This window comes from Serinus canaria, chromosome 3 (assembly GCF_022539315.1).
Source record: "Serinus canaria isolate serCan28SL12 chromosome 3, serCan2020, whole genome shotgun sequence".
Taxonomy (NCBI): domain Eukaryota; kingdom Metazoa; phylum Chordata; class Aves; order Passeriformes; family Fringillidae; genus Serinus; species Serinus canaria.
This window is the reverse complement of record NC_066316.1, coordinates 17,377,422-17,391,495: the sequence shown is the minus strand read 5'-3', so window position 1 is coordinate 17,391,495 and position 14,074 is coordinate 17,377,422. Positions and strand designations below refer to the sequence as shown.

At 40.1% G+C, this 14,074-nt stretch overlaps 1 protein-coding gene across 4 annotated transcripts in view; it reads left to right on the top strand.

The window, feature by feature from the left end:
- Nucleotides 1–13,845, top strand: part of PCSK2 (proprotein convertase subtilisin/kexin type 2) — a 134,090-nt gene extending 120,245 nt beyond the window's left edge. For all 4 annotated transcript variants that reach the window (XM_050971979.1, XM_050971978.1, XM_018921945.3 and 1 more), the window contains 4 exons: nt 2,168–2,383; nt 5,188–5,288; nt 8,257–8,484; nt 12,163–13,845. In XM_050971979.1, the coding sequence (XP_050827936.1) occupies nt 2,168–2,383; nt 5,188–5,288; nt 8,257–8,484; nt 12,163–12,649 (1,032 nt within the window). In that variant the 3' untranslated portion in view covers nt 12,650–13,845. The remainder of the gene's footprint in view (nt 1–2,167; nt 2,384–5,187; nt 5,289–8,256; nt 8,485–12,162) is intronic.
- Nucleotides 13,846–14,074: the final 229 nt, after the last annotated feature.

Below are 14,074 nucleotides of genomic sequence, written 5' to 3'. Positions count from 1 at the left end.
AGACCAGGTTTGGGCCCCGTAAACTAATGGCAGTCAGAGCAAAAGGTGGATATGGAAAAAGTCCAAGAGAAAAAAGATACAACTGGTCTTGTTCTACTGATTTTTTTAATAAATTGCTAGCATGATCTTGTTCTTAAAAGTCCATATTTTTGCAACAGTATCCTTCTCCCTTAAAATGCAACTGATACCAGGCCTTTGTGGAAGTTCTTAGATGGATTTCAGTGAGCTTTTTCATAGTCATTATCTTTATTATGAAAATCTGTGTCCTGAGATGTTACGTATCCCAGTGTCAGCAATCCTGCTGTGCAATTCAGTGGGCTATAATGCAACTCAGTAACGTGCTTGAAATAATGAGGTTGCTCTGTTCAGTGGGGTGCAATGAAAAATAGAAGCTACTGCTGGGAACTCAGATTTGATTTAAAATCCTGACTGAAAAGGTTCCCTATTAAAATGCCGCTGCAGGTTACTAAGTTTGTATATTCATTAACTTCCATTTCGTGCTGGGCAATGAGAAGACCAGAAGACATTTTTTTAGTCTTTTGCTCAGTGCATCTAAACAGTGTGTTAAATTCCAGCCTTGCAGACTTCTGGTGCTCTTGGAAGTAAATGTTGGATTACTTGAACTAAACATAGAGAGAAATGGTGGCTGTGCTGGAATCAGTTGGAGACCTGAGCTTTGAGTTCCATACCACTGATCTTTTCCTGAGAGTTGAAGTTTTCATATCTGACTCTCTTTGAGACAGCTATTTCCTCTTTCTCATTATGGAATTAGAAGGAGCTGAGTTGATCCTTTCCCACTACCTGCCTATCTGGAAGTTGGGGAGAGGGTATGGATTTCTTTTGTTTAATTAATGACAAGCCTTATAGTGGCCCTTCAGCTTCAGTCAGTCCTGTCAGTCTCAGCATAATTGCTGGACTGTTTTTCTGTAGATTATTTGTAAGGCCTCGTAGCTTTATTTTGTCCTTAAAAGTAGAAGCTGGTTTGTCAAAAAAACAACTCTGAGCCAATCATACCATTGGAAAAAGAAATGTATTGAGAGAAAAAGGTGCTGGTAGATCCAAACTAGTTGGATCTTACAAACCCAGCCTGTGAGATGACTTATATCCCTTTTAAAACACTTTTCCTCATGGCACTTAGACCATGACATAACTGCTGATGAATCCGTAAAATGTCTTGGCATGTGCCAAAGTAGCCTTCAGGGTGTGAAGCTAACCAGGTGGTAAATGAAAGTGTTTTGTGTACACAAGATTGCAGAACTGGCTTTGGCTGCCATTTACCTGGATTTAATAACCTGCGTAGGTCTGTGTATCACAGCTGAAGCTTCATATATGTTTTATTTGTACCATATTTCTCCTTTATAGATGTTCAGGTTTACAATTAGATATGCAGTTTTTGCCAGCTGATGGGGGTGATTTAAAGGACATGGACACCAATAAAGGATGGTCTTATTTTACTACTAATACTGAGGCAACACAGAGGCAAAATAATACATTTAATAAGACAATGAGCTTACTATGCACTTGGCTTCAGCAACAAACAAATCAAGCAAGATAATGCTCCTAATCAGTACTGTATGAGAGAGGGAGAACAGTGATTGAGAAAAATACATCACCAATTGCCTAAATACTTTACCATCATTCAGAACCCACAGCTGCTGAGTCTATTGCAGTCGCAATTTGGAGAACTTTCCAGGGACCTGGGAGGTCCTAGAAGTTCATTCACTCCTGAGTGAGGTCTCCAAGGTCCTGCAAATGGAGTGTTCCAGCTTTAATAACACCCTTCCCAACCAAAAGGGACCAGGGCTTGGCCAGAGCCTAGGCCATGGTGGGAATAGGGGTTTCTTGCAAATAAACATCTGGTGATGTCAGTTGGGAAGGTTTCTTAAAATGATACATTTATTAACATATCTTGAAGATAGTTACACAAGATCATGTGGAAGTTTTTAAAGCAGCTGGTTTCATGTTAAAGCAGCTTGGTCAGCCTGTATGCAAGGTTCTTTTGTTAAATGGCTAACCATAGACAGTATCTATTACATGTTTTCAGGATTCATCTAAGTCAGCTTTGGCTTGGGCCTGTTGTTCAGGCCTGAGCACTTCAGAAGTTTAAAGTTGCTGCTATCTCCTATTTGCTGTTTGACTCCAGAGGGTTGATTTTCTCCTCTCACAGGGCCGGGGTGGAAAAGGCAGCATCTATGTCTGGGCCTCTGGAGATGGAGGCAGCTATGATGACTGTAACTGTGATGGTTATGCATCGAGCATGTGGACAATCTCCATCAATTCTGCCATAAATGATGGGCGGACAGCTCTGTATGATGAAAGCTGCTCTTCAACCTTAGCCTCCACCTTTAGTAATGGGAGGAAGAGAAATCCAGAGGCTGGTGTGGTGAGTCCTGATACTATTGTGCTGCTGTTGCTGTCTTTATGCATGATGTATATTTATCTGTATGACCTATTGCAACTCTGTGTACTTTGGAGCAGCAGATGGTTCTTTGTTGCAATGAATATTTTCTCATTTGCAGTATGTGATGGTGCCAAAACGGTCAGCTGAGAAGATGTGGGATTTTTACTGAGAACAGTAATGATCTTCCATCTTTTAGAACTTCAGAGGAAAGTCGGTGCTTTCCTTTATCAGAAACGAGATTACAAAGTTCAGTTGCCCTCTTTCTGGAGGAAGTGTGACAAAAGGTCTCTGTAAAAATCTAGGTTAACATCTGATGTAGCAGATGCAGGGCCTGCTATGGCTCCGTGGAGGGATGTTTAGAGATAGGTATATGCTGAGTCATAGGAATTGTACCAGGAGTCCTCACTCTGGTCCTCCTTATCTCTCTGTGACCCCATAGGCTAGTTTCCCTAACCCTTACAATTGGTCAGTTTTCAATCCCCCCCACCCCGGTTGAGGATGCTAGAGGTTCAGCCTCCCCCGCAGAGGTAGAGCTGGTTTTTTTCGCCATCGAGGACAAAAACAAGGAATCCTCACGCTGGGGAGAAGTTTGTAAGGCAGCTTTCGCAGAGGAATTTAGATGGTTATCAGGTTCATTAGCATGTAAAAGAGCCTCTGCCTCTGTTATGCAATCAAGGTTTTTTTTGTTAGATTTTTCTATCGCTTTAGTTATAACACGAAAAAAGGAACAAATATCCTTACAGAAAAATCTTGATTAGTCTGTAAGTTATATTTTGTTTTCCTAATCATATCCCAAAAAGAATTTTTTTGTAATTATTTCTGTGTTAGTATCAGGAAACTGAGAAAGTATCCATTTTATAAATTTTTTTAGGTTAGTCTTCTAAAGTTTACCACATGATAAGGAAAAGTTGTTAATAGATAAAATTTCTAGGATTAGTAAATATAAATCTCTCTCAATAGGAGATAGCCTTAAACTCGAAATTTTCATCCCCATGTTATAAATTCCCCTCCAGCAGCTAAAACAAGAAAAAAAAATTAAAAAAAAGCCTGAAAAAAAAAATCCCTGAAAAAGTTTCTAGCGTGCTTAGAGGCTGGTTTAAACTTACATATTTCTTCAGCCGTGGGTCAGAAGGCTGCTGGAAGGCGTCTGCCGGGCCGTCTCCTCGGAACTTGGTCCAGATGACTGATTTGAGGTTCAAATCGACCCCCCTGCTAGGAGATCCCGCTAGAACGAGGGATAACTTTGCAGGGAGACGCAAAAGAACGGCAGTTACAGTTTCTCAGAGAGAAACGCTGCTCGGTCAGTGAAGAGTCTCTCCTTCACCTGTTCGATGCGTCAGATGTAAAATGAATGGAGCCACAGGGGCTAGCTTCTCAGCCGGATAGCTGGTTCCCCGCAGGGTAAGCGCCCCAGGCAAGCGGCCCAAGGCCGAACACCTCAGCCCTCTGGAGGCTGGGGTGCCCTAGGCCAGACTGCCACACAGCCGAGACCCCTAGCAAGCTTAGTGATTTTCAGCTCTTAGTGAAAGTCAGCTCTTTTGTGATTTCAGCTCTTAGCTTGCTCGCAGGGGCTGCGGCTGGCCGTGGCTCCTGGAAGGCAGACGAAATGAGAGAGGAGAAGGCTGCCAAGAGTGTTCCACGATGGTTTATTCTGAGGGTCTCGCGAAGGGTCTTGAAGCTGCTCTTCTGAGGAAAATGGGCCCAGACGGCCTCTTTTATAGGGTTAGGGAGGATTGAAAACTGACCAATTGTAAGGGTTAGGGAAACTAGCCTATGGGGTCACAGAGAGATAAGGAGGACCAGAGTGAGGACTCCTGGTACAATTCCTATGACTCAGCAAATACCTATCTGTAAACATCCCTCCACGGAGCCGTAGCAGGCCCTGCATCTGCTACAATCTGAGATCATATTTTCTTGTACTGGCAGACGTCTGCTATACAAGCAGCACAGAGCAGGATGATGTTTAGTCACCCACAGAGGACATATGGGGGTTTAGATTACCAGAGCCTGCTGTTGCTGCAGGGCTATACCTACACCTGGAAAACAGGCATGTTCTGTTCAATTGTATTTGGGATTCTCTTCCACTGTAGTGATCACTGCTCTTCAGCATCTTCAGACTAGCCAGGACTTAGTTCAGATTACAGAGTGGAAAATGCAGGCGTACTGACTCAAGGTTATTTTTGGCAAAAAGCTGTTGTACATTTTCCATGGCCCTGTTTCAAATTCCCAAGACACACTGTGCAATCCTAAATGCCCACATGCTGTAGCAGACAGAGCACTGATTTCTGTCTTCAGTCAGCTCTGTGATGATACCAGCCAAAATTATATGTGGCATCTTTGTAATTATTGCCATAAAATGCATTTCTGAGGTTTTTTCCTGGTCCCTGCTAGTAACTACTCTGCACAGAAGAGAGCAGCCCGGTGCTGCTGCTGGTCTCAGAGTTGGACAAATGTTAAAAAGTTCAATAGTGTTGACAATTCTAGTTTCAAATTTTTGATAATCAGAAAGGAATTTAAGGCCTTTGGTTAAACAGTGTTTGTAAGAAATAGATGGTTTCTAAGTGATAATGACCACTGGTTTACTACCTGATGACTGGCTCTTTCATTTATGCTCTAAATGTGTCTCACTGTGGTTTTAAATTGATACACTTTTCCAGAAAAGAGAACAGATCATGGGCATGAATACAATGAAAGAGCAAGTGCACAAACTCCACCTTCTGTATTTTTCTGAGCTGCAATGAAAATGGGATAGCTGGTTTCATTAATTACATCTAATATCATTGCAGGCTACAACAGATTTGTATGGCAACTGCACCCTGCGTCATTCAGGCACATCTGCAGCTGCCCCTGAAGCAGCCGGAGTGTTCGCCCTGGCCCTGGAGGCTAAGTATGCTGTTGAGAAATTCCTCATGAGCTCTAGAGAGGAGATGGCCTGTGGTTTATTTAATGGTGTTCATAATTTCAGTTGGCTGGCTGTGGCATGAGGCTGTAATAACTAGCTCAAATGCCCCCTCATACACTAATGACGTGCATGGTGACTTGCAGATGGAGCAACAGCCTTGCCAAAGTTGCATGGCAGATGTATTTTGGCTGTCTGGCTCTTTCTGTGTCCTCCCCATCCTCTGCATCTGGGGATTAGACTTCTCTAGCACTGTTTGGAGAAGGATTGTTTAATTTCTCCACATGTCTTCTGTGAAATGCCCAGCCTATAAAAATATAAGAATGACCCTGTAATATGAGACAGGAGTTCATCTTGTGCCAGGATACTGTTTGCAGTGACAGATGCTTAGGAAGAGGACAAGAAATGGGGATTAAGAGTGATCTTACAACAAGAGCTTTGTCGATCCATGATTTGTAGAGACAGCAGTGGATCTCTTCTGTTTAATAGCCACAGGCAGATTGATCTTCCTTGAAGCTGTCTAACTCTTTTTCAGTCTGTATTTGGCACCTAGGTCATCCAGTAACAACCAGTTCCTCAGTATTTGTTTTTACAATGGCGGTGTGGAATGTTTTCTTTGTTTTCTTAACCCATGGCTGGTAGCTTGCTTCTGTGCTGTGCTCTGTTACATGAAGGAATAAATATCCATTGTCTGTTTACTATCTCCATGGTATTCCTGATACTGGAATCTTTTTTATATCTTGAAATCATTACCTTCTTCTCTACTGATTAGGAAAAGTTTTCCTTTCAATAAGTTATACCACCTTTTTACTTTATGTTAATTTTTTTTTCATGAAGCAATGTAAATCAAAGGTGACTCCGAGAAAGGGGAGAGAGAATGACGCATCTGACTCCATCATCAGAAGGCTAATGAATTACTTTATTGTACTACACTATGTACATTTCATCTAAACTGAATCTGTCAGGCACTCACTCCTGCTCCCAGCTGCACAGAACTGCACTCATCTCTGATTGTCTCGTGACTGTCCTGTGACAGTCCCACACACACACACACTTCTTGGCCCTGATAGGCCAAGGGAAAAAAACATCCTCAGTTTGGGTAAACAATCTCCATATTGCATTCTACTTTAGCATAACACAGGCACAGCAAGCGAGATAAGAATTGTGTTTTCCTTCTTCTCTGCTTGTCTCACAGTTTCTCTCAGTTCAGAGGGCATATGAATACCACAATTGAAGTGAGGCAACATTTGCTTAGTTACAGAGCTTCAGTTGCTGTAACCACAGCATGAAGTGAGTACTATGTGCATAGTTTCCTTCAACAGTGCAGAATAATGAGGATTTGTGAGAGGAGGCCAAGTTTACATTAACAAAGCAATGGCTATGATGCTCATAACATGACTTGGTCCAAGTCTCATTTTTCAGGTTTTATACATGTAAAACACATGCCAAATGTTTAGCTTTGGATGATCATTCCTTCTACTATCAAATTAATTCAATGGGACAGCCACTATCTAAAATATTAATATGGCCATAAAAATGTAAAGGTTTAATGAATTTTCTGACCACTGAATGTTTAAACTGGACCGGAACCTAAATATCTCAGTAATAATTATCATTCTTTTTCATTTGAGCTACCCATAAAGACTGGAATTACTCTGCCATTATAATGAATAGGAATTAGACTTAATACCCTGGGCTTGTGTTAGAATTTCTAGGCTTTGGTGAGAAGGCAGCAAGAGAGAGAAGGAACTGTCCGTGTCTTTCATATCCTTCTGGCTGTATTGAATTGTATTGTGCAGAACTATCCTGGATGAGCCTTGCCAGGAATCACTGACAATCTCCCATGAAGCCTGTTCTTGCCTGCATTATGTCTGTCAGCTCATACACAATATAAGACTGACATGTCTCTCAAACCAGACCAATCTATGAAATAGAAAGTACAGCTTTAAGATATGTAGCAAGCTCTTCAAAGATTTCAAAAAGAATGATGCAAAGGGATATCTTCCTTTCAGCTGTCTTGTGTCACCTTGGGGGAATGACAGTAGTTGGCTATTCTGGTTTACATTCAGCACGCTTATTACTTGGGGCACAGAAAGCTGAAAAGCACATCCTTTTAGGCTGATGGTTTGAATCAGACATACTGTGATGTTGAAAGAGTTCATCATAAAACTACTGGAAGAGCTTTAGTTATGTAGAATTAGAATGTCAGTTCTAAAGCTTTTTAGAATAATAAGTGCCCTTCCTGTTTTTATAGTCACTGTATGTCTAGGAAGACAAGAGATGATGAAAAATAACCATTGTAGCTAGGCAAATGTTGCTTGACTACATCCATCCATGCTAATATAACGTGGGTGAAAAACCTCTGCCATACTTTTTACTGCAAAGCTGCAGCCACCCATGGCCTATATGTCCATAGTCACAGAATCTTGACATTACTAACATCTGGATTGTTAGAGCTCATCAGCTTCATCAGATTAGGGCTTCTGCAGGTGGATCTTGGAAGGTCCATGGGAAAAGCAGGAGGAGCAGGCAAAAAAAAGGGTGCAAGATCTAAGAGGAAAGCTAGTTGAAATTTTTTTTTAAACCTTGAATTTTTTGCATTTCTCTCAGGATCTGGTATAGTATCTTGCTCATTTTATTAGTTTAAAAATTGTGTGTTGGATCCAACATCCTTAAGTAGTTGGTTCTACTTAAAAGAAGTTATTTTTAATCAGAAGTGGTTTTGCAATTTTGGAGAACATCTTTGGAAAAGTGCTATATACTTCAAACCTATTCTTATTTCCAGTGAGATCAGTAGAAGGATCAGTAGAAGCTTTTTTACTGATATGTGTGTAGTTACAATTCCAGTGTTATTCATAGAAGCAAACTTTACCCAAAGTCTTACTCAAGAACAGTTTTTCTTTAATATCTTCTTGGAAATACCGTAATGTTTGTATCTCATGTTGCTCTTCCACAGCTTGCATCTGACATGGAGAGACATGCAGCATCTGACAGTGCTTACCTCCAAGAGGAACCAGCTTCATGATGAGGTTCACAGGTGGCGTAGGAATGGCGTTGGACTGGAGTTCAACCATTTGTTTGGCTATGGTGTCCTAGATGCAGGAGCCATGGTTAAGATGGCAAAAGACTGGAAGACTGTTCCTGAGAGATTCCATTGTGTTGGAGGGTCAATACAGGAACCTGAGTAAGTGAATAGTCTGGTGGATGTGTTTGGCTTCTTCCAGGCATCTGGGAGACCGCAAGCATAAAATTATGTTGACAAAGACAGTTAAAGAAACCTAATGAGGTTTTTTTGTTTCCTAAGAAACGGTAACATTGCTAGTAATAAGTTGATAAAACATTTTTATCAACAATGCTTGATGAAACTATATGATCTTTCAGTACCTGGCTTACTGGAGCAGTACATTCTATAGCCCATCCTATATGCTAGTGCCAGTAGTGTTAATAGCAACATCCATTTCTCCTGGGCACTCACAGGTATATTTATGCTAAAGTTTCTGTGAATAAAGAGCCTGTCCCCAAATGAAAATCTGGGAGACTGGCACTGTAAATTAACACAAACTGCTGCCACATGAAATATCTATCAGCCAGGTCATATCTCATTGTGAGATTCTTCAGCAGACAGTTTTATCTCCAGAAGACTGAAGCAATCATCTACAAGTACCACCACTGATCACTATAGCATTTAATTGTGCTTGCTTTAAGCTCTTCAATTCTCGAATTTCAGGGTAGGTAGCCAGGTTATTTTCTGATCTACCTTTATGTGCTAAAGTGAATGAGTCAACAAATAAATGAATGAATACTAATTGACTACAACAGCTTTAGTTAATTTAAGTAATTGAAGTACTAACTTAATAATGGCCTGAATTATATCTATACCGTTTGAAATTTGACTTTTCAGTGCCATTTTTGAAGAGAACATTATTGTGTTGGAAAAAGAAAACAAACCAGGATGCCACCCTAGCACATAGCCATGGAAAGAGTGGGTTTCCCCCCAACCTTGCAAATTGAATTTGCATGATTCAAGGTTCTATAGCTGAGCTCTGAGTTTTAATTTATCTGTCCTATGCATACTCACAGGTAAAAAACAAATGAGAATACCAAAGCTAGTTTTAGGATATCTCTAGTTTATTAATTAATAACTAAATGCATAGTAATCTTATTTATCTTAGGATAGCTCCATTTGCTGAAATGGGGATCATCCTAGAGGAGGAAAGAACATTTATTTCTGTAGGCTGTAAGGGTGTCCCCCTGTCAATTGCCTGACACATCTATATATTAACAGCACTGCTGTATTATTTGTGTTCCCCAATGAAAATGTCACTTACAGGTGGTGATCAGCATTATGAAGTGCAACATGTACATTATTTGAATTACACTGTAAAAAAAATAGCTAGCTAAGTCCCAGCATCTCCAGAGATTCTTTGGAAATTAAAACTCTGCATTTTTGCTGTAGATAAGCTGGTTGTTCTTTCAATTTGGCTTGCTGAAGCAACATTTTATATATATATATATTCTCTAGATTTTTATTACAGATATTTTTAAACATAACATATGTATGTGGTATAGATTTATGAAGGTGAGTAGTTGATATGGAGGTGTGTTTTAGAGCAGCATTGTCAATTAAGTAAAAGCCAGGAAATAATTAACAGACATAATACACCGTGTACTGAACACAATCAGTATTTAAAATAGAAACATTTGTTAGCAACAGGAACTTTTCCTGACAAGGGTTCTGGCTGGTTTAGGGAAATACAAAATTTTAAGAAAACGTAGTCCATTAACTGAGAAACAGGAGCACACAGGAGCTCCCTCTGCTCATCTCCCACTAGGTACTACACATGAAAAAGTGGATATCCACTGGCTACTATGCCATGGACATCCTATCTATATATATATATATATATGCATACAAGTTGGGTAGTGGCGCATGGTAAGGCTGTGGAAAATCCACTTTCTCTTCTTCACCTTTGTGTCAGGCTTTTCCATTAATTTTTGTTTCTTTAGAAAAATTCACCTAGACTGCAATAATTAGTCTAGTGAAGCAGACACTATTTCATCCTAGTTTATAGGAAAGGGGGAAACAGAGGAAGCCTTTTCTCGTGTATTTAGAGACCTGAGAGAGCTTTTGCACTGCAGTATTTGAGAAGGTGGAGAGAAAAGCTTCTTTGTCAAGCCTTCTGCAGAGCAGATGTAGTGGGGAACATATTGCTCTTGCTTATTTGGGCTTTAGTCTGGACAGGAAGAAAAGACTCATGCTGTGATGTCCCTTCTCATTAACTGAAAAAGGTAAAACACTTGTCACATCTCTGGGAATGAAGCAGTGTTTGACAAAGCTTTGTCCACTGTGTGAAAAGGCTGTGAGACAACATGAATTCAGATTGAGTTGAGATTGAGGCTTCCCGTGCAGAGAAACTGCAAGCACTTGGCAACTGTGAAATTACTACCCTTCATATCTGTCTGCATGTAGTGCATTTTTCTTGTGCTTTGACATGTAAAATAAGTATCTCAAAGGTATTATATTAGATGCTCAAATGTTTTAGCTATACAATATTTATGTTATGCCAACTTCTGCTCCATAATACTCAGAACAACACAGGTTTTTCAGTTTAAGGTAAGTGTTTAAATGCCTTGAGGATCTCGATCTAAATGACGTTTTGCTCTGCAAGTACTTCCAAGAAGGTAATACTCTATGGAGTATTACCATAGAGAGAGAGACTGGCCTGAGCCATTTAGTGATGTACCAAGTGTAATATCTGGAGCTCATCTCAAGAAGAAAAAAATTCCTGGAAGCTAGGTTTGAATGAAATGCTTTCACTGGTCTCTAAAGAATGTGGTATTTTATTAGCAGAGGGAAAAAGCTGGTGCTGATTTCTTTTGAAAAGAAGGTATTTATTACCACAGTGTAGTCAATGCCCTTCAAAAGATTCTCAGTTTGCACAACTAAGGTCAGAGAGAAACCACTGGAAGACAAGATAATGACAAGGTGACTGGACTCTTTTGTGACTTGGTCCCTTTCATAATGATTGCTGTAATTTTTGTCTTTCAGTTATTTCTTTTAGACAGAAGAAAATGTCACACTGCTCAAAGAACACTGATGGTGAAGATGCAGAGTATTTTTACACTTTCCATATATTTTGCCAGCCAGTTTCTGAGGCAGTGGGTAATTGAAGCTGCATCCTGACCCCAACAGGTTTAGAAGGCACTTTACAGTCTCGTTCCCCCCTGCCCTCGGGCCAGACAGTGCTTTGGTAACTCAGTAAACACATGCAGCTTCTTTCCTTGCTGTATGTACTCATGTACGGAAGCTGTTCAAGGATGGAAATCTTTGTGGAAAACTGTTTTTCAAATGAGCCGACTCCAGCATCCCATGCTTGTGCTGGTTTCCAAAGCAGAACAAGGACATAGGCTTTAATGCGACTGCACTAAAATTCTGTGCAATTGGTTCCTCCAACACCAGAGAGCCATTTGCTGCTGTCGTTTAAGGAAACTGACATGACTGACTACTCATAGTTCTTTTACTGAGTATTCACATTATTATGCAATTACCCAATAGGAGTGATAAGTAAAGACAACCATTAATGTTAGTCCTTAAAAAGCAGTGTGTGCTTCTAAAATTTTATTACTTCTCTCTTTCTGTAGGTGTACATTTCATAATTATTTTCAAATTAAGGTTTTGGTATAATTTTCTAAAAGGGCAACATTTGCTTTCTGACTAGGTTTGCGACTATTATTTCCTTATTCTTCATGTATTAATAAGGAAAATCATACAGTGTTTTTCTGTGAAGCAATAAAACCCAGTACTTTTAGCGTAAGCCATATTGTACTGTTTTAATTTGCCTAATTATCTTTTGATCCACAGAAAGATACCACCAAGTGGCAAACTGTTCCTCACACTGACAACTGATGCATGTGAGGGGAAGGAGAACTTTGTCCGGTACCTTGAACATGTGCAGGCAGTTATAACTGTGAATTCCACTCGACGAGGAGACCTCAACATCAACATGACCTCACCAATGGGAACAAAGTCCATTTTGCTGAGCCGGCGCCCCAGGGATGATGACTCGAAGGTGGGTTTTGACAAGTGGCCATTCATGACAACTCACACGTGGGGAGAAGACCCCCGAGGCACCTGGGCTCTGGAGATTGGGTTTGTTGGTAGCCAGCCCCAGCGGGGTGTTCTGAAGGAGTGGACACTGATGCTGCATGGTACTCAGAGTGCACCGTATATAGACCAAATCGTAAAAGATTATCAGTCCAAGCTGGCCATGTCCAAGAAGGAAGAGCTGGAAGAAGAGTTAGATGAAGCAGTGGAGAGAAGCCTGAAGAGTATACTGAGCAAGAAGTAGTGCGGTGTTGCATGACAGTGTCTTTCCTTCCCCAGACCCCTCTACTCACCATTCTACTATCCAGACCTCTGTGTTAGACATATTACAATGATTGTCTCTCTAGACAAATTATCATCCTTTCTTGATTTTAAAGTCTTATATCTCATCAATAATTATTTTACTTGCCACTGAAGCAGTCTGTTTTTTTATCTCTAAACCACAAAATATACTCCCACCAAATAGTTTGTGACTGTAAATGATGATTTTTCTTTTGTCATACAAATAGTTAATAACCTGCAAAGAAGTTAATGGCTTTTCCCTTCATATTTCTGTGATATATGTTTATATTTTAAAAAAAGTGAATTTTAACACTGGAAGTTGGTGATAATTGAGCACATTTTTTAAAATGATAGAGAGAGGGAATCACAAAGAAGTTGTCTGGAGAGGTCTTTGAACATCCTCCTGCATCACTGACTTCAGTGGGACTTCCTCCATTGGGTTCAACCAAAGTACCACTAGACCCCACAAAAAGAAATAATCCAGAGATAAGGAAAATTCGCCAATCTGATTGGCAGAAATCCAATTCTTTTGACAGTTTTATTTCATACTACACATACACACTTCAGCTACAGGATGGATCAACAGATGCAATAAGAAAGGCAAAGCAATGCCAAAGCTGGGTGGCAGGGAGAAGTGATTTGCAAACTGGGTCAGCACCTCCTAGAAGCACAAATCCCTAGAGTTTTTTTTAGTTTGGTAGTTTTGGGGATTCTTTTCCTGTGGTGGTTTTTTTGGTTTTGGTTTGGTTTTTCTTGTTTTGTTTTGTTTTGTAATTTTAGCAATTTAAATCAATTTACCATCTTTTGGCAAAACAAGCACATAGCTGTAGGATTTTTGGCAGCTTGTTTGCATCTTCTGGTCTCTCTACTGAGATGTTCTCAAGCACTATAAAATGAGGCTGTGTCAGCATTACCAACCACAGACACCTGTTTTCTGGGGTTTGCAACCCAGCTGCCAGTAAACTGCTGTGGGGAAAATTTGAAGCACACAGTTTCAGTCCCAAAGCAATTTTTAATTTAAATTTCTTTCTTTAAAGCTATATATTTGCTGGTATTATGTTATACAAATATATTTAAGGAGAAAAATATGCTGAAGTTATTAAAGTGTAATGCAATGTTGGCCTTCTTGAGAAATAAAATCTAGTATATTTGGGAAGATTTGCTGGCAGTCATTGTTTTTTCTTTTTACAGTGAGTCCCACCTTGACTTTTTGAACATGAGTTAAAGTCCATTTCTCTCACCCTCAAGAGTATGCTCTGGCTATTGCTGCAAAACATAACATTCTCCCTGGGGGGAATTACTGATGGAAGCAACCACTACATGTTCTCAGGTGTGGCATCCCAAATTTAACCTTTGAGAAATAAAGGGTCTTGATTCTGCAAATATT